At 30.9% G+C, this 21710-nt stretch overlaps 1 protein-coding gene across 2 annotated transcripts; it reads right to left on the bottom strand.

Moving 5' to 3' along the window:
- Positions 1-5776: 5776 nt before the first annotated feature.
- LOC121124684 (uncharacterized) lies at positions 5777-21341 on the bottom strand. Of its 2 annotated transcripts, XM_040719865.2 has the most exons (7): positions 21234-21341; positions 21047-21159; positions 7892-8148; positions 7641-7803; positions 7437-7576; positions 7151-7385; positions 5777-5989 (listed from the first exon to the last, which is right to left on the bottom strand). In XM_040719865.2, exons 2-7 carry the CDS (start codon positions 21138-21140, stop codon positions 5874-5876), a joined length of 1005 nt encoding a protein of 334 aa, XP_040575799.1. In that variant the 5' UTR covers positions 21141-21159; positions 21234-21341; the 3' UTR covers positions 5777-5873. The 2 variants fall into 2 exon arrangements, with proteins under 2 accessions (XP_040575799.1, XP_040575798.1); XM_040719864.2 differs by having other exon boundaries at positions 21047-21339.
- Between the last annotated feature and the right edge of the window lie 369 nt (positions 21342-21710).

Raw genomic sequence — 21710 nt, 5'->3', positions numbered from 1 at the left:
TGGAAGATTACATGTCTTAGAGGATATTTTAGAATTAATGGAGTTCAAGTCTGAAACAAAGGAGCAACAAGAGGATATCTTGATGTTCATGGAAGAGAGAGATCGCATAGATGAAGAAATTATGAAGGAACTCACGAAAAAAATGGAGGAACTAGCAGGCAAGGAGCATCAGCATCTGCCTTCAAAGGATGGAGCGTGTATAATATACCGAAAAATTACATATAAGGAACCGGAACTATTGAGAGGAAGCATGGATATGAATGAGATTATTGAATGGAACCCCAGTTTTGAAGACTACAGGCATCTAGCAGGAGTTTATAGCTATTCTCACGCAAAACAGCTAACGAATTTATGATCATTTATGGATATAGAAATGAGGGAGAAATTAAGAGTCTTAATTGGGATTAAAGAAAACACAGTGTTATCCATTCCTGAAATTTTAGAAGAATTGAGGAAATATTTTTGCTCTCAATATAACATCATTCTTGATATGGTTAAATTCCATTTCCTATATCAAAAAGAAGATCTATTATTCGAGGACTTCTATGTAGAGGCAACTCGAACTGCAAATCGTGCCGAATTAAATGAACGATGTTGTAATAAAGACTGTTTCGAAGAAAATATCAAAGTTTAATTTAATTGTGGGACTTCGTTATGAAGAAACGAGGAAAAAACTTATGGCTATAGAAGAAAAAGAATGTACACTTCCAAAAGTTATTGATAGATGTAGAGCTGAGGAAATGTCGAAGAGGGACGACGAAAAGTTGAATTCTGTAAAAGTCAAAAAGATAACAAGAGGAAAATTCAGGGATCAAAGCCTTAGCCGAAACAAAAACAGTTTTTGGAAAAATTCTCCTGCAAGAAAAATAATGGATTGTATATTCTGCTGAAGAGACCATATTATAAATGAATGTCCTGCATGGAAACAGGAATGTAGAAATTGTAAAATAATTGGTCATTTTAAATATTCAAAGGCCTGTAAAAATGGAATTGCAAGAAACAGAAGAGTCACGGTAAGAAACTTGACCACATTTAGTCCCTCACCTGCAATACAAGTTAGATTAAATTCTCTAGATGGAACATACTTATGTAATTATAGTTATGCAATTCCTGATTCTGGTAGTGAGGTATCTATTGCGGATGATTTTTTTACAAGAAATTGGAATACCACATAGACATTTAAATAGACTTTCAGATTCTCGTTTGAATGTAGCTACTAGAGCTACTTTTAATCAACTAGGATCCATAATTTTAAATGTAGGTTTTGGAAATGAGGAAATTAAAGAAGAGATTATAATTGTAAAGGAAAATGTTAAATTTCTAATGTCGTGAGTAGTGTGTAAAAAATTAAGAATTTTACCAGAAGATTATTCAAGTCAAATTGAGCGAGATAGATGGAAAAGAGCTAGAGAACCTAGTGCTCGTGGAATCAAGGAAATGAAATATCGAAATATCGAAGAAATGGTGAGAAAGTGTGAGGAATGCCAGAAGTTATTACCTAGTGTATTAATGGAGACCCAAATTAAAGGACCGAAAATGACCAGACCATTTCAAGCAGTAGCTATGGATATATTTTCTGTAAGTGGAAATAATTTCTTGGTTTATGTAGATAGACTTTCTGGATATCCTGCTTTACATTATTTTGAGCATAGTGGATGCACATCAAGAGGGATTAAGTAAGTAATGGAGAGATTCTTCATTGATTATGGTATACCTGAAGTTTTAGAATCAGATGGTGGAACAAACTTCTCGTCCACGGAATTTCAAGAATTTTACCCTTTTGGGGAGTTGAATGGCGATGTTCTTCTCCACATAACCCACAATCCAACGGATTGGCTGAAGCTTGTGTGAAGAAGTTAAAATATTTAGTAAAGAAAACTATGAATGGAAATAAGATAGATCAGTCAAAAATCAATCTTGGAATTTTAGAAATGAGAAATACTCCGAGAATAGAAGATGGATTGAGTCCAATTAAAATCGTCTTTGGTCGTAGTACTAGATCTATTATACCTATGCTACCTGAATTCCATCAAAAGAGAAGCCAAGAACTTTGTAAGGTTCCAAACCAAATTTTTAAAAAAGGAGATAGGAAGAAGTAATCCGTATTGAAGATCGGTGAATCAGTTCAGATACAAGATCGTATAGCCAAAAGATGGACCCATCTAGGTACAATTGAAACACAGGAATCTCAAAGGCGATATCTCGTACGTATGAAAAATGGTCGTCTTTGACATCGTAATAGGAGATTCATCCGTTTGGATTCCACAAAAGGGAACAAGCAAATTTCATTTTCATATACCTTAGATTTAATTTTATAATCATTGTCCTGGGGGGGAAAGAGGGGATGTTATGTATCTTCATTGCTATAAGTTTAGTGACCTATCTATAAATGTTCCGTGTGTTTTTGTGTATATTAATATATGAGATTCATTCTGTATTCTCCTAGTGTAGAATAAAGTATATATATAAACTCCATATCCTCATATATCTCATATCCACGTATATCATAATATATATACAAGATTTTGATCGAAATGGACAAGAAAAATAGGATAATTAGAGAAAAATATCTTATTCTTTCCTTTATAATGGTTAATAGAGGAATATATTTTTGATAAGACAATATGGTTTAAGTCCTTTTATTTATTGTTGTTATAATTTTACTTGCAATAGTTCACAATTTTCCTCAATTTAATAAAAAAAAAGGACTGCACTGTTATAACATTTTGTTGTTTAGGACCCCAAAATGAACAACATCAACAATGCTGGCATCACCAAAACTAAAACCTGTTTATCAGATTATAGGCAGTGATGAAAATCTGGTGTAGAATGGACATGTTAAAAAAAGAAATCGAAAATCATCACGGTAAACCCTGACAATTCGAATAATGTTTTGGAGGAGAAAAAGAATAATTATCTTGACACTTCATTAAATCAGCTATATTCAGCTGTGACAAGGATGGAAGGAAGGATATAATCAAGGACATTTACTAGAATTACTCAAATGGCGATCCCCAATTCTACTCCGAGTCCAACAATGACTTAAAATTATACATTTACAGCAAATCCTGAGGTTTTGAATATAATTGAATCTATTTAGTAAAATATGTTCAATACTTAGAAATTAAATAATAATAATAAGGAAAAGTAAAGTCATTCTTCGGATTACCAATACCCAAAAAATAATAAGGCCAGTTAAAAAATATACCAGATTTTCATCCTTGATTATAGGTGTACCTAGTGCAAAAAATATATAAAAGAACTGGAAGAGCAAGGTGTCCCCCGAATGAAGAGTAGGAGAAACAGAAAATAAGAAGAAATTATTTACCCGAATGAAATAGTTAAGTGTTGGCATTTATATATTGTTTATTTTCATTTTTTTTATAATTTTTAAATTATGGTCCTATAAGCATGTTTATTAATTATTGCTTAGAAATTTATGACGTTATTATTGAAGTATTAGGTAATAAGTGCTTCTTCCGTTCTATAATTTTATTTTTGCGTAAATAAAATTCAAGTTTTAATGAAATTATTATGACTTTTGTCCACGGCTTTGCAATTTTTTTTTCTTACAAATTCCGAGTATAGTTTAAGATTATCGACTCTCTGTTGATGAAAAAGTCGGATCCTAGAATATGTTGATGTCAACTCCTTGATAAATACAAAAATGTGATTTTTCTTGGATTTCCGTCTAACATGTGTTAATTAAGAACATTAAAAACCTAATTCTGTTTTTCACTAATTCTTTTTAATACTTGGCTGGCAATTGATAGATGAATTAATTTTTTATTAAAAAGAGCAACTTTGCCCATTAAAATAAATTTAACATATACTCGTTCAGTTTCATAACACACAGCAATTGCATCTTGTGAAGGGTAGACTAGACCTCCTAAATATTTTATGTTAATCAATGCTAAATTACTATGATCAACTTTGGATGAATTGGTCAAAGCTGATTTGCAAGGTATGCGACAAAGACGTCCTTGCAATTTGAGATAACAAATCCAGTGATATAGCTGATCACCGACTCTTTAAATGAAGAGAGTGTAGGAAGTAAAGGAGATGGAATCTAACTGTGTTCTTGTTTAAGTATTGTAATATCTTATTGCTTAATTAAGTAAATCGCTTCAGAGTCTATCTGCTTACAGTTTTCAGGAGCAAGCTTACTAGTGTCATCCACAATCAAGCAGTTTCCATATTCTCCTTTGACTTCCCAATGGACAATGAGACTTTGATAGCTTTCCTAAAGTGATGAAGAAATTTGTGTTTCTATAATTAATATTAAAAATTTAACAAGTATTTTAAACTTACAATGAATTGATGTGCTGTTGGATTGTTATTTTGCCCCAATCTGCAACGTAAAGCACAAAAAAATAGTTTTTGGTGATCTTGGGACATCTTGTGAGTCAAAAGATATTGCTGGTAACTAGACTTTATGTAGTTATTATAAATACCATAAATTGACTTCATGGACACACAGAAACCAATTAAACCAGTCCTTTTCCTAGTTCTGCATAAAAACGTCAAATTTTTAATTTTTTAATGTAATCGAAGCTATCTTCAACAAATATTTTCCAAAAATATTTAGTGGAGCGTTTTAATGGTTCCTTAAAGCCTCTTCCTAAACAATTCCTACTATTGCACCAATCAAATATCCGATCAACATTTTTTATAAATTCATTGTGGCTTCAGATTCTTTGAATTGAGTCAAGTTCAAATCTTTATTAGAAAACTCAATTGCATTTGCTACTGATGAGCTTAGAGTTTGTGTGGTATAAGATACCTTCATTTTCATTCTTTAAAAGTTTATGTGCCTCTTGGTCCATTGATTTGCACATTAAACCCCTTCTTCTTCCTATAATTTTTCTAATGCCTAACAATAACGGGAGTAAAAAATGTTCATGGCTCAAATAAACAATTTTTTCTTGTCATTTATTGAAGGTGATAATTTCTTGGGTTGATTGATATGTTTGTCACCTCTTTCCTTAGAGATTCTTTAAATATATTTAAAGCTCAGATTGAGTAGATTTTTCAGTCAAAGGCCCATTTTAATTGTCATTGCAATTTTTAAAGAGTTCTATTCAGAAAAGTAAACTTACATATATATATATTATATAATTTATAAATATATGAAAAAACTATAAACTAACAAAAGATTTAAAGTTACAAAATGGCGGAGAGAGTTGGGAACTTATAAACAAGAAGCTAAGTGAACAATTTCACAAGAACATCAACAAATTGTCTTTTTTGTCTGCTAAAACTTGTTTCATTGTCTTTTAGAAAAACAAAATGAAGTTGTCTCACCTTGTAAGATGAACATAATCATAAACCAGAGCAAATTCTGTTTCATTATTTGTTTTATTCATTGATACTTGAGTGTACGTTTATTATTTCCTTGTTTCAGTGTTAGATTTTGTGTTGAGATAGTAAATTCAAGAAAGAAAAGATTCGTTTTTACTCAACTCCTACTCACACTTTGGAAGCAATACACATGAGTTGCAATCATGAATGCTATACGTAGTGGTACAAATATTGTATCGAATGGGATTATATGATTCAGTAAATTATTTAAAAAAAAGTAATATAAAATTCTTCTTTAATTAGTTTATTTGATTTACATACGGAATGTGAGAATAGGATACTTTTTTAACCTATTATTCAGAACGTGCATTTTCTATGTTTATTGGCATCCATAATCTCATATTTATATGAAATCTGACAAATTCCAAAGACCAAACGTAATTGAAATGGGTTCATTGCTTAATATGTATTTACATTTTTGTGTTTTTTTTTTAAACGTTTGATAAATATATTTATTTTTCTATAAAATATTTAAACAATAAAACAATATTATTTCTTCTAAAAAGGGATGTCTAACGATAAAGAATTATTGACATAATTGTATTGTATGACAGAAGGTAATCCATTGCAATAAAAAAGGTCCAGAAAAAGCTTGCAGGTGAACTACGCAGATATGAACCGCTCGAATCTGCATATAAGTTAATAAAGATAATTAGTATACTTGTGTTACATATCGGGCTTAGAAAAAGCCATGAGACCTTCCAAAAATACAGTATTGAATAGGTATTGTTGACCAAATCTGAAATTTTGATTGTTTTTTAATATATTAGATTCTAAGCTTTTGATTGATGTACATGTTGTAAACGAAAATTCTGTATATGTCGTGATGGAGGCAAGAAACCCCATCATAGGCTATTTAATCCTTCCTGGGAGAATCATCTCGGACATAATGAAGGCATTAAACGTGAGCAAAGCCACAGTATGTCGGCTCAGAAATCGTTTGGCTGATGGGGACAACCTCAAGGACATACATTAGAGTGGAAGCCCCACCAATGTGAAGCCTGAAGACATCATGGGGGCCTTTAAGGTAAACCCAACGATTAAGATGTCAGAGTACGCCAAAAAGAAGAAGGTACATCGGTCAACTGTGGGGAAGGTCATCATAAAGTCTGGAGGAAGGTAGCTTAAAAGAATTTCGAGGCAAATTCTGTCCCAACGTCAAAAATAATCCTGACCTCCATGATGTCAACAACTCTTGAATGATCGGCATAAACTCTCGAAAAAATGCGTTTAATTTGGTTTGATGTCGGATAACGATTACCCACAGCCGACAACTTGATGCTGTTGAAGGAAAATTTGGTCCCATAAATCACCAAGACCATGTTCCAACAATTCCACGGACTTATTCTAGTAGGACGGGGCTCCGGCCTATACTGCTAATATTGTACAAGAGTCGATGGGCAGCAACCTTTGGCCCCCTCAGACCCCAGATCTGAATCCACAGTCTTACTATATTTCGTGGCAAATGGAGAAGAAGGCCTGCAAAGTCCGCAACCCAAATATTAATGCCTGAAAACCTCCGTTAACCAGCAGTGAAGGATCTTGAAAAAGGACTACGTTGCTGATTTATGCAAGGGGTTACAGAAGTAGTTGGAGGATGTCATTGAGGCTGATGGCCAGATTCAAAATTAATGTGTATTGTACTTGTAAAAAATATTACAAAAATAAAATTTTCTATGTACAACATCAATCTGGATCAATTATGAGTATTTTAATGACTACTTAGAGGCAGGTCTCAGTACTTTTTCTATCCCCAGTATATAAAATTATATAAAGCCCTTTTTCTTACTAGGCCATTGACTCTCTCTGATCTCCAAAACCTTGACAATTTTTTCTCTTTCTGTAAATACATTTTCCACGTCTTTTTTCCAAAACTCTGCAGCGATAGTTCCTCTACATCGTATTCTAAGTTCTCCATTCTCAAAATGGCTTTCATCTAAGGGAAGCATTAAACCAATGACGGATGAAAATAATCCTCGATGTTTGTTCAATAAATACTGTTCTTCAACGAAAAATTCGTCAATCTGTGAGAAAAAAAAAGTCACCAAACAAATAATGTTTTAATGATTTTTTACCTCGCGCCCATTCAGTATCCATTGTAATTTTGCAGGTGGATTTGATGGAGCTGAAGTGCATGTTAGATTTAAGAAATCCCCGGGCTTGTAAGTTCTTTTGATCTCACCACCAAGAATGGTTGGAAGCTGTTTAGGCAGCTCTATGGAAATTCAAAAGATTTATTAGTGAACAGTATAATTGATAATATTGTTAACTACACTCACCAACCACAGTCATTCTATTGATAGATTCCTTCATAACGAATCCTTGAATTCCTTGATATTTACCCTTTTTACGAACCACTGCCGTGACTTCACATCTATACATCCCCGTTGACTTGAACCCCACTCGCTTTAATATCACTTCCTCTGGACGCGACTTCTCTATCTGAAATGTATATTTAATTAACCCCCGTTTATTCAAGGGCCCATGCACAAGGCACATGGCTATATGCATGGAGCTAACCATTAATTACATCAATTTTGATCCCAGATACTTTCCAGGTCTGTATTGAGTCGTCATGCGGATCCAATTTTCGTTCCTTAAAACCTCCTCTGATTCGTAAATCATCTCTAGGCATGAAACGATAGAACTCTGTTTCCTCTTTATACCATTTTAGAGAAAACAGCTGTTCATTATTTTTGAGCTCATATCTACAGAGTAGTGTGGCGTTTTGTCCTCTAAATTTGTACTGAGGTACGACAACAGCTTCCAGGTGTATACTTGAACATACTGAAAGAAATATGTATAGACAACATAAATACAATGGTTGGTATTACAAAATATTCATTTATTTAACTATGTTTAAGTAATTGCCCTATATTTCAAACTGTCTTCTCTTTGAATAATGAAAATTTTCCACCATGAATTCGAATTTTGATTCAATCTTTAAATTTGTTCAACAATTAATGTATCTGTAATTACACTACAGAACTACCTAATTTTACAAGGGAACCAAAAATGTGAATTCGAATTAATGTTTTATTTTGTCTGAGTTAAAGGTCCAATCGGATTTATTCTTATATCAAAGGGATCCAGGGAGTTGTAATTTCAAATGAGTAGTGTTTACAATTTTAAATTTTCCTTCATAACGTTAAGTGGGATATTAAGACTAAATTGTTTGTTTCACCAGTCGCATCCAATATATATATTTTTTTTTTGTAAGTATTTTTCAAAATGTTAGAACTCCCCAAGAATATCTAATTTATGCTAAAACTGAAAGGTAAATTTTTTACAGATACATTGTTTTGCAAGAAATGGGCAGTATACATATTCGTTTTTTTAGTTAATATTTTTTCCTCTGCACAAATACTTTATGCTAGGAACAATGCAAAAACTGTCCTCTCATTGAGTATCTTATTATTGGATATTAAGAAATAAAATGTTTTTTTTTTTTTTGGTTGAAATTGGATATTTTAATATTTTGCTTATCGGTAAAAATATTGTGTAGATGGTTAAAATAATTTAAGGAATCTAATGACAGATTATTTAACATCTGTATAGACACAAGCCAATTGATGAGGAAAAGAATATCTGCTTGAAACTATCTCCTTAAATTTCAGGAATTTTAAACTTATATTATGAATTAAGAACCTAAGTCTGTATTATTTAACATATTAAGCATAAATTAGTCCGTATTTTTGCCTATTTTAACGTAACAAATCGTTATTATCGCTACACCTCAAACTAAAGACACGGCACATAATGAAGTTGGGTTGATATTTATTTCATTTCAAATTGATTATGATCCTTTATTGTGACAGGAAGTTCAACTTTTACTTCCCAATATTTATGTATTACATTATATTTATATATGGATGCTATGAATCCTTAATTGAATCAAATCATGCTACCATTGACCACTAGCAGTAGAGTAATTCACCTATAAAGTAATAAATAAACTTATTTCTTGTTCATTTATATAATTATTAGTTTTATTTGAAAATCCTACCACGTATTGGTTGGGAATGAATGATATTTTTTCATAGGAAATTAATTGAGCTATATCAGAAATGGTTTGATTGAAACTGTTTATTTTAATAATTACATCTTGTTCCATATACTTATTGTTCCATAAATTTATTCACTCTGCAACCAGCAATAACTAATTTATTTATTAAAATCTTATTTTGAGGATTCCACATTTTATATTTCAAGTCTTTCAGAATTATTACACTAAATCAATACGTGGACAACCTAAAATGAATTAAATTAGTTATGAATCATTAATAAAATAAAAGTCTAGTTATTAAATCAAATTAATAATTAATTATTTTCTCAAAAAGAGTATTATTATTTCATTAATAGTTTTGTAGGCATAAAATAGATATCTAATTTGTGTTTGAGCTCTGATAAATTTGAAATATCATCTTCTCTTAAAAACTTTTGAGCCCATTGGCATTATAATGGTCCTTTTTTAGTTGTCACTTTTGTTTTTTAGTTTTTCATTTTTTCATTCAGGTTCTGTTTCATAATCTTTATGTTAAAAGTCAAGAAAAACACCAACCCGGATCAGAGAAGAGGAAACTGTGTATTATTTTTCCATATAAGAGGGGAAAAAACAGCTCAAACAAAAAAAAAAAGATATTTATCAAGAGAGTTTCATCAAGTTATGTAGAAGTAAAATAATCTTTTCTGATATTGTTGTTTTCAAAGGTCTAAGCTTGTAGAAAACTCTTAAAACCATTGTTGAAATAAAACTGATTTCCTCTAAGAAGGGTATAATCTATATAGAAAATAATTATAATTATAAAATTCTGTAAACTGTTTATATATATCTTTTCAGATTTCTCCCGTCGCTTTACATTCAGACAAGGAGAGAGAATATCCAGACCTCTATGTTCCATAATTATAATTATTTATTGAATATGCACACATCATTACATTTATTGCATCACACAACTTTCCCTCCCATAAGAAACAAACTAATTTTTCACAGCTATGCAATTATAAATCAGCAATTGTTGGGGAGTGTTCGCAGCTGAAAGAGAGCTCATTCAACCAGAACACGGATTTAGTAGGGAAAATATAAAAAAAAGACACCTGACGGCAAAATTACCTGTATATTTTTTTGTTAGCGAAGTAACGTCGTGTATAGATTTAACCTATTTGCGACATTCCCTTACGTAGTGAGAGAGGGTTCTTGCATACACACATTGAAAGCCCGTTGTTTAATTTAAGTAACATAGATATTCTTTATAAGATGAAAAATGATTTAAAATGAGGATTTCTTCATAACAATAGAACCCAGTTTGACCACGCTTAATACGGATATTTGTTCTGCGTAGACATTTATGATTATGACATTCCATGTCATGTGTACTATAAAATTAAGAATCGTAAATTTTCGGGTATATAGGATGACCTGGAAACGTTTTTTAAAAATAAAATTTGTCAAATCCTTTGGTTTTTTTCTAATTAAATTATATTCCCAAATTGTTTACTAATGTTATGATTTAAGACCATTTTTGTCGACTTCATTCAAGATGATCTAAAAAGAGGATAGTGCAGTTCTACTTTTTTTTTTCTATGTTTATTATAAGGTTTGATTGAGTGCGTTGAGAAGTGAGTTGTTCTCATTATTAACTATTATAATTTGTAAAATTGGGAAATAAACCCAACCCAGAAGATCAAAGAAGAACTTCATATTCTTCATAGGATAACTTCGAGATTTTACGTTACAACACCAATAAGTCTTTCTTTATATGTATCAACATATTTCACTCATCTACCAAATGGAAATATAGTTAAGAGTCGTTGCTCAAAAGTAAGATTAAAAACATCAATTTTACTCTTTCCTTTTGCCTGGCATCAGACATTTCTTTCTGGAAGGACATGGTATAATACGTACTCCCAATTATAATATATCTATTTGTTATACCAGTAAAAGTGTGGGAGTACACGTGGTATAATCATGTAATAGCATTAATATATATATTTTTTTATAAATTCAGTAGATAGGTCTTAATTCTTTGTTGGCTTGAAATTGGATTAATAATATTCATTTAATTGAAATTTACTTTTTTTATTTACCATACATATATTTGCTTATGATATTATGTAGGCCAGCAAGCCAATATTAGTACATGAAACAGTTTAAATTTTGTAAGTATATTATAAAAAATAATAGACTTATAGGGTTTATCTTTAGTAAATTACTAACCTTATGTAATGCTTATCCCTGTCCTTGTAAACAAAATATAGGCATGAGTCTGAATTCTTGCTATTTAGGGGGCTCTCCTTTTCTCTATTACTCCTTGGCTTATCATAGAATACTAATTTATAACAAATTTTTTACTCATTAACTGTTTGCCGAATTGGTATGATATTAAAATCTAGAGATTAAAATCCCGAATAAAACCAACAAAAAGAGTATTTAATCATAACACAATTATACAATTGGAGAATGTAATCTTTTAAAGACAAATTGAGCAGCTTAGAACGTCTTGGAAAATAATAATAGAGACTGGGATTGAGACTGGAGGTAATTTTATTGAATAAAATAAATCAAAATCCATCAATTTCCAGAATTTGGTTCTTTTTTTTTTAAATTTGATAACTGGTTGTTAAGAAAATTGTGTTTGAATAAAATCCTCTTTCGTTGTACAAATAGCTAGCAAAACCCTGTACATACTTTACAACAAACTTCTAATTCAACAAGAGTTCAAAAAAGCTTCATCCCTAGAAAAATCCTGGTTATAATATCTATACTAGGAAAATAAAACCTTTACACAAGGTAAGTACACTTCAAAGTGCTTTATGCACTTTGGCTTCTTTATGTAGAATCACATATTATGCTCATAAATGAATTTAAGAAATGCATCTAATTCATTTAGCATTACATATGTACGTATTATCAAAAAGTGAAATAATAATTTAATAAAAACACACACCTAATTATGTTATAACTAATAAAATCATATAATTAATTTTCCATGCATAATTTCATAAGTACATATTATGCAGGAACTAGTGTTGGGCATTAGTCCGAAAATCTAAAACTTGCAGTAGCATGATTAAGATGGGGAAAAACTTGATTTTTCTAGAATCAAGAAAAAGTCAATCAAAACTAATCAGTGATATAATTAAATATTATATTTTCTATTCAATATGCCCTCCTAAACATACATTAACACTCTGTATACACCGGCTAACAGTTTGAAAGCTTTTGGCGAGTAAGGCCGTGTTCATTGCATATCACAGCGGGCAGTGCATTCAAATTTGGATGACATTCTTCTATTTGAAAACACCAAACTGCCACATACAGACAGGCCAGAAGTCAGTTATATTGTTTCTGTAGAAGTTTTAGGTATTCTTGCCTGTACCTATGGAAGTGTAATAAAGTTCGACAGAGATGTCAACGATCTTTAGAGCTTTTCGGTACGGACACAGGGGCAGAGGAGATCAGACCATCGTTGCCTTTTTTGTTTTTGCTCCGACATTTTTATACTTGGAGACATTAGATACGAACAAAACTTTTTTTACCTTGTCTCTTCAAAGTAACCTTAGTAACCTTATTGTTTCCTTTCAGCTTTTTAATCATGGTAATGAGACCCTTGGAGCAGGGGACGATTCAAGAGGTATTTTCAATACTCATGGTCGTATCGTACACGACTTCTTTTAGCCTCCATTTCAGTTGTCCCGGGTCAAATGAATAATTTTTTTTTCAATTTTTTTTATTGCTCTACTAGTTGATATTATGGGGAAAAATTGACAAAATATTTATTATGTGAATGAAAAATTTCCTAATTTGTATGCACAAATCGCTGTAACACGCTATACAACTTGCATGTTTTCAATTTTGAAAACATTATTTTTCAAAAGTATACAGCCATAAAACAATTGTTTATTCATACATTCAGAGGAAATAAATAAATATGTAGTGTATACATATTATAAACCTATTTATGCAAATTTATTTGTTTTGTTTTAAATTGATAAATAATGCATAACATATTCACAGAGAGTTAAATAATCCCAAATGAAGGGGGATTACTAAATCCATCATGTGTGTAGAATTTTAGAATGGACGAAAAAATCCATAATTACATTTTAACCAAAGTCACACTTTCAAATCAGTCATTTGATTTTGTTAATGAAGTCAGATAAACTATTTGCCTTTCAATTTTGCAAACTGATAAATTATTGAGTCACTTTTTCGTAGTGGAATTGGCAATTTACATATACATATACCATGTAGAGTGAATCAAAGCTATAAAACACAGTGGTGAAACACGACTGTTGGCTTGAGGATATTTCCATGGCTATGGAAAAAATCCCCCTTCCTTTGATTTTTTCATTTATAAGATACTACATATGGTGTTATTTTTTTTTGCTCATGAGTTATAAAATGTTTTCTCTCTCATTGAGTTCACCTTGTTAATTCAATATGTTGAGTAATTTATTCGGCCTCTATTTGACAAACATAAGTTATGTGGCCATCGTTTCGCAAAAAAAGCTTATAGCTTTGCTATGACCGCAGTGTTGACATTTTTGTAATAAAAAGATAAATTTAGAAATTAGAAAATGGTTGTTGCGTGGGGTTTTTTGTTTTGTTCATTATTAAATAAGTCGTTGGGCTGTTAATTTATCCCTCTGAAGTATGCAGCCTTGTTTATCTTTGGTGTAAATTAAAAAAGTACATAATCAAATATGTATGCATATATGAATTTAAATATAATTATATTATATTTTCACGACACTAATCCTATTCTAAATGTAGAATATCAATAATTCATTTTCTGCCCTCAAAATTATATCAGTGATATCATCAGTCCCACATTTTCCTTGCTCTCTTTTTTCTTTACAAAATTGTCAACTCTATGTATGGTGTATAGCTTAGCTACCAGAGGATGCAGCAATTGTGATTTAATGGTAATCTCTGATAATGTGAAAAGTTTGTTTAGAGAATATATTAATACATTTGGGTATTTTGCAAAGATAGTATTTGTAAACATAAAAAAATAAACACAACTAACTTTGTTAGTAAAATTTAAATGAGATTGGTTCACAAAAGGACAGTATCAAAACTAATGTATTTTGATAAAGTTTAGTGAAAATCCAAGAGACCTCTCATTATTATTTATATATATATATACAGGGGTTTATTATGAGTCAACGAACATACAAAGCTTCCCTTAATATATAGAAGATAAATACTCTCTCAATACATTAACGTTTCCTCCTCAGATATATAAAAAAAATGTATTTTTATATTTTTTTCTTTTTTTAATATAAGTTGAACTAAACGCTTGCGAGATTTGATTCATTTTATACAGTGCTTCCGGTAAATTATACTCATTTTCTTCCTTAATACTGTATTATTATATGATATACATCAGGGATCGCTATATAAAGTGCACCCCGTGATTGTTTTTCATATATTCACACAGAGAAACCTTGCTTTATTTTATATAGGTATATGTTGTGTACACGCTGTGATATCTGAAAAAGTTGTAAATTGTATAAGCGAAATGTACATGTTTCAATTTCTTGGTTTCTTAGTACATTATTTAATTAGAATCTTGGGGATTTTAATTACAAAGTATAGCAACATTCATTTCATTTTATTTATTCGAATGACAAAGTTATTATGTATTTATGAGTAATATCCCCCAGGATATCTGAACTTTATAATGTGATACATTTTAATCATTTGTACTAAAATAGCTAAAAATTACTCCATTAGAATATACGGATCATCCAGTGAATATTCAATTACTGCATTATCCGCATCCCAAGAAGTTATGTAAATCCTTCATACAAAATTATGCAACTTGTACCATTTGCTTATACAAGTTAAATCAAGTTTATTTGACAATCTAAAGTGTTTGATTTGATCAATAGCTTATACCAAAGTATTTACTATTGCGGTTGATTAAAAATATGAATTATAGAAAAACAAAAAAGTTTGTTCATAGCTCTACCCATAATTCAAGGTATTCTACTTTAAGATACTTATCAAATTTTGATCCTTTATAAAAATAGGAAATACGGAATCCTTTTTTAACAAGTTACAACAAAATTCATAAATATTCTGTCCATCCCCGGGAAAAAAAGTATCTACAAAATATTCAATTGTCTGTTTTTGTGATAAATTAGAAATATATTTGGAGAGTTCTATCGTTTTGAAAGATATTTTTCATAATTTGATAAAAGATTTTTTTGACTGGTGGAACAAAAATTATAAATAGTATTCCCCCCACTAGTTCTAATCTTCCACTTAATATTTTAAACATTTATTCATAGGAATAAATGAGACACTGTCGGACCCCTCCAATATGAGAATAAATAAAATTTAACCTTTTACAAATAAAAGAAAAATGCTATTTCTTATACTCTTAAGTATTTGGCTCTTTAGTAAAATTTGATTAAAGCCAGATACATTGTTAATTCAGACATCTGATCGTGAATATGTTCCTGTTTTGGAAAAAATACCGGGTGCGTAATTGAAAAAAGGATAAATTAAATCTATAAGTCTAACAAGTTTAACTTTGGAACCTAATGGAGCTAAATTAACCAAACATTCTACAGATGTATTTCCATTTTAATCTTCAATTTAGCCTTAATCGTCTTTGATGATGGCATTGATACGCCATGATATCTGACAGCTGGTAATAATTTAATTAGAGCTCATATAGTGCCATTGCTCATCAACAGAAGCCTCGAGAGCTTGAGTATTCGGCACCCTTTCCTGGCTGACTCTGACCAGTACATGCACCCCATAAGAAGAGACAATAAGTGGCATCTAGTGTATAAAGTGGCTACTTTGTTCTCCGACAAAAAAGACTGTGTAACCTTTTCAGAGTGCGTTGGTACACCATCTTGTTAAATCACGTCTCGATGCTAATATTATCATTAATTTACGTTGTAAATGGTCTTCCTGCTTTCTAAGTCAAGATTTATATCTCTGTTATTGTGGATTTGGGCGAAATACAGTATCAATCTCGATTCGTTTGTCTCTTTCTGAGGCCATTTTTTGATTGATTTTTGGAGGGGGAGGCAATAAACACAGTTTGTCAGCTGAGAAGAAGAATAATCAATTCCTCTCTGGTTTTTTTCTTTTTCTTCTCTTTATAACTGTCCAAATTTTCTCTATGCACATGATATCAGAATTTGAACATTGAACAACCCTGGCTGATCTTTGATGTTTTCATTAACTAGGATTAATATTGTATTGCACTTTTTATGACTAACATTATGCTATTGGAAAAAAATAGAATTTTTTCTTGTTCTGTGTGATAAATAAATAAATAATTGAATAATTTGGGCAAAGTTATCTCAATTAATTAACATTGATGCAGAATGTACGAATACACAAATAAACCTTAACTGGAGTCAGAAAAATAGTTTTAGGGAACAATATTTGAGTGTGATACGATTTTGAGAGAAAACATCAACCAATGCTTATGAAAAGCAATTAAATTTTCTTTTTTATGTAGACAGGGTTATTCGAGAATCATGAGGATTTGAAGTATCGACCCATGATTTGATATTTTAAATACAATTTAAATGTTATTTTTTTTAAATATTCATGTATTGCAAAGTAAATACTTGTACATATCTTAAAACATGCAAAGTTTAATTTTGTTCTGTTTTTTTTTTGTTTTTTTTTAATAACAAAAATGTAGGAATGTATATATATATATATATATACTAGGTTTGGCTTTGGGTTGGAAAATCCAAGCCCGCCCTAAGACTGTTATTATTTTGAGTGAACCGAACTAAATTCCTTATGAAGTTAGGTCTAGACCGATCTCAAATAAAAAATTCGATTCAAATTGGTTGTAAAAAAAATTGATTAACTTCTTAATTAAAATTAGTTCTTGACCAAATTGTTTATGACCTCAGTTGTGTTTCAAAATGGTGACTATTCACCTACAATAACGTCATATGAACTGAAATATAGTGTACATGTTTGGGCAGTAAAACGTGGACAGTTAATTAATGTTTATTTTCTCATCACTATGAAAGGTTTAGTGATTATTTTTTGATTTTCTCTTTTTTTCTGTCCCTTTTAACAAATATACTAATCATATAGTAATTTTATCATCACGCACGAGCAACAACCAAAAAGGCAGTACATCTCAGATCTCCTTGGTGCTGGAGTTGATGGGATGAAAATTACGGACATTGTTAATTGTTCTAGGAGGCTGATTTTTATGTTGGATAAATGGAAAAAACTACTCCAGGATATGGAGAGCATAATTTAATGAGGGATACATAGTTCTTGTTAAGTTTGGAGAAGAATATAAAGGAGGATCCAAGTAAGTCGATCAATCGGCTCGCCAATGACTTCTCTGTGGTTCCTAAGACCCTCAGGTGGTCTTAAATCACAACTTGGTATTGGTTTCTTTCAAGAGGACCTCATGCCACCTTCTGACAGAGGACATGAAAGCTAGAAGGATCTAGAGGTGCCAGCAAATCCTCACATGGGTAAATTGTAAAAAATTTCTCGGACAAGAAGATTTTGACCTTTGCTGACTTGCAGAAAAAAAAAATGAGGTCCAAGGGGTTTACCACACCAATCAATGATCCTTGGCGTTCGAGTCTCTTATATAAGGAAGATGCATCCGTTCTTTTTCAAGACTGGACGAAAATCGGCCAGTAAACCTACTATAAGGTGTTTCGATACACCATCTTGCCATGGATGAAAACCAACTATCCTGAGAATAAGTACGTGTGGACTCAGGATGGTGCCCCTTCTCACTTTGGAAAGGGAAACCAAGAGGACCTCAGACCTAAATGTGTACTCGTTGAAGTCCTCTATAGTGGCTGCATGGGACAACTTGTCAGACAAGTTTGTCATCAGCTCCTGCATGGTCTTCAGGCTACGTTTTAAGGCTGTGATTGATAATGAAGTTGGCCATATTAAGCTAAAAAAGTTTTACAAAAACAATGGCTACATATTTTGTTAAAATTACTTTATTTTGCCTATTATTGAAAATGTAAAATTATTGATGTATTTCTATATCCATCTATTGAGTCCACGGTTTGCTACCCTACTATGTACATATAAATCTCGTGCCAAATTGTCGTCACTCAAATACTAACTTAACCGAATGAAGGTATGAAACTCCAGTATTAATTTCCAAAATTTCACCTCAGACACACGGGATTAGTGTGGGATTACCGTGGTATTTCTAAACCGATTAAAAATAACCCCCGCCGTTTCGAAGAACCCCCTATAACATAGATTTACATATTCTTCATGGTAAGGATATGGCAACGAGATAAGCAAGTTTTAAAAGCAAGTCATTACCTTCAATGAAGAATGTTACAAATGAAAATGGTAAAGCAAGGTGTGTAATACTTTTTTGATCGACTCTTTCTCACAAATTTTATCATGATTTATATTTTAAAAATAAAGTCTATAAACTACTTTTTAGTTTATTTTACTAAAACCTTAAATGTATCCCCTGAGAAAGGCAAATTTACCCCCAGGTTGATAAACTGGACCCTATAACATAGATTCGACTATGTTCCAGGACCTTAAAGTTAGATTAAAAACCACATCTACCGTTTTAAGAACCATGAAGTTCAAAAACCCCTTCAAATTGCCCAATACTTTTTTTAGAATGGCAGTTATTTAATTTTAACGATTTTTCTGCAGATAGAAAATCTATCTAGGGATCCTTAGATAGATCATTCCCATTTCTAAATGGTACAAAATGAAGCAAAGAAACTCCATTATTGAATTCGAGTCAATTGTAGATTTTATATTCAAATAACTGGTATGATATCTGATACTATAAAATTTTGTTTATAGTTGAATACCTTTATTTAATTGTAAGAGGTTTCTATTGGGCCCAATATGGCCAATTTTAACCATCAAATCAGTTTATCCCCCATCTTATTTGTTTGTAATTTCCATATATCAGGATTTTGTGAATAACTTTTTCACATTTTTGAAAAATTGTATATCCTCAATTTCATACACTAGGAATGTTAATGATATTTGTTGTGCCTCAACATAAAAGCAATCTTGAAAAAAAATCAAGAAAAGGAGAAAATCCAAATAAATTTGTTTATTTAATATCGTGGGGTGAGTGCCAAATTTTCGCAACTCATGTATTTATTTTATAGAATTAAGCATGGAAACTCTTTTTTTTTTCATTATGAATAACTATCTTAACAAAAAAAAACTGTTATGAAAGTATGAATTTGACTGTTTTTTAAGTATTAACATTAAATATTACACATTTAAACTGATGTATAGGTTATCTTACATTAATATTTGTAAATTTTGTGTTTGGATAACATGGCGTTCAACCCTCAAAATAATATTTGTTTAAGTCGTAAATGAGAATAAGATAGAAAATCGGTCTATAGATTAAGACAAAAAAATAATTTGCTTTTACATTGAGACCGCAAAAATGGGTTGACAATTTTAAAATGATTAAATTCCCAGTCGACGGTCTAAGATTGCGGTCTATAACGAAATATCAATTCAAATCAGTCAATAAAATATCACCATGCGACTGTGGAAAATAGAAAACTCGATTTTGGAACTAGTCTCATCACTAACGTGTACCTTTTTGCAAATGAATTTCACTTAGTTAGAGAAATGAGTTTTAACAAAGTAAAATAAAATATGCTAAATTTGAAGAAACAAACAAAGTTGATCCATCTCTTATATTTCATTTGATACGTTAACGAGTAACAAATCAATAATTATTATATATATTTATCCATTTTGGAGTTTTTTAGCAAATATAAATATATAAACTCAATATCTTGGTAAAGCGTGTTTGAAAAATGAAAATAAATGTTATGAATCAGCATAACATGTACAACTTCGCAAATTTAATAGAAGTCTCATAATAGACTCTCATTTTAAAGGACTAATTATGGTAATTTATGTTTTATTTATATGCTGTGTAGAAGTTGCAGTTTCTTTGTCTGTAAATGCATTATTTAAAGTCAACATTGGTCATTCAAATAACCAACTATTGATTGATTCCATCATTTATTTAAATGACAGGGCTATTATGTATTATTTCTTAATATAACTCTAGGCATTTTTAGTAGTTTATAGTAAATAGTCGAACATTACATCGTTAATAAATCGATCATCTATGGAATATATGAAATTATTCCGTTATCTCCATCATAAGTAATGTAAATCCTTCATTTAAAATGGCTCCTCTGATTTTGGGATTTCAAATTGTACAATTTGCTTTTACCGTTTACAATTTGTACAAAATATATGTATAAATAATGTATCGTCTAAAATGTAATATTTTTTGATCATTTATAAAATCAATCGCAACTATGAAAATGTTTTCCATATTCATTTTTGAGCTCCTTGTAATTATTTCCCGCAGCTTTTATTCTTTTCTCCATCTTTTTTTTCTCTCTTTCTCTTCTTCTCTTATAGTTTATCGTCAATAGCGGTAGGCCTAGTTAGGTTGGTTTGAAAAAGTCAGAACGCTATTTTATCAAAAAAGATTAAAATTAAAATATTCCTTGCCGCTTTTTCTTTCTGTTATATTTATTCAATTGTTCATTTAAGGTGTGTGTGTTTTTTTAAAGTAATGACACATCTTTTAAAAGCCTTGGTTGTTATACTTTTACAAATAAAAACCACAATAAACATATAAAAACGCTTATGCAATAAATATGCACTTACCATCAAAGAGATATGAAGTAGCAAAATATAATAAATATAAAATTGATGTGTTAAGCGTTTGGAAGTGTCTTTTATGTCTTTGAAGAGGACCCATTGTCCCAGGGATCTCTGGGCTAAAACACCAAAGAAATAAGAGGAATATTCTGTAGAAAATAATTTATATTTAAAGTGAGTGGATTGAAATCACATTTTAAATGTTTTTGAGTGTGTAGAGAAGAAGATGAAGAAATATCTAAATTAGAGTTAGAGATTTGAACGAAATAAACAACTGAAGAAGAAGACCCATTGAATACTGGCGGGGAAAATACAAAGAGGTTCGAGAATTAATCTTTTTCTTTTCTTTTTTTCATGGCATGTATATTAGAAAGCGGTAGCGGCGATGAAATAAAAACCATCGCCATGAGAGAAGGAAAGTTTGAGAGGGACAGGAGGGGAAGTAGAGAAGGGGAAGCAAATCCATGTGAACCAAAAAAGTATAACCACTATCAAAAGAGAATAAAAGAAGGAGAGATGATGGCGAAAAGTATGGAATAAACACACAAAATTGGCGATTTTTTGTGTTTATTTATTTTTAAAAAGTTTACAAAAATCTTTAATCTGATGAATTGAACAACAAATGCTTTTTTCTCTCCTCAAAATATTTTACATACTACGTTCACGACAT

Source organism: Lepeophtheirus salmonis, chromosome 9, assembly GCF_016086655.4.
Source record: "Lepeophtheirus salmonis chromosome 9, UVic_Lsal_1.4, whole genome shotgun sequence".
NCBI lineage: Eukaryota > Metazoa > Arthropoda > Copepoda > Siphonostomatoida > Caligidae > Lepeophtheirus > Lepeophtheirus salmonis.
The sequence above is the reverse complement of the archived record's forward strand: the minus strand, read 5'-3'. Positions and strand labels throughout refer to the sequence as shown.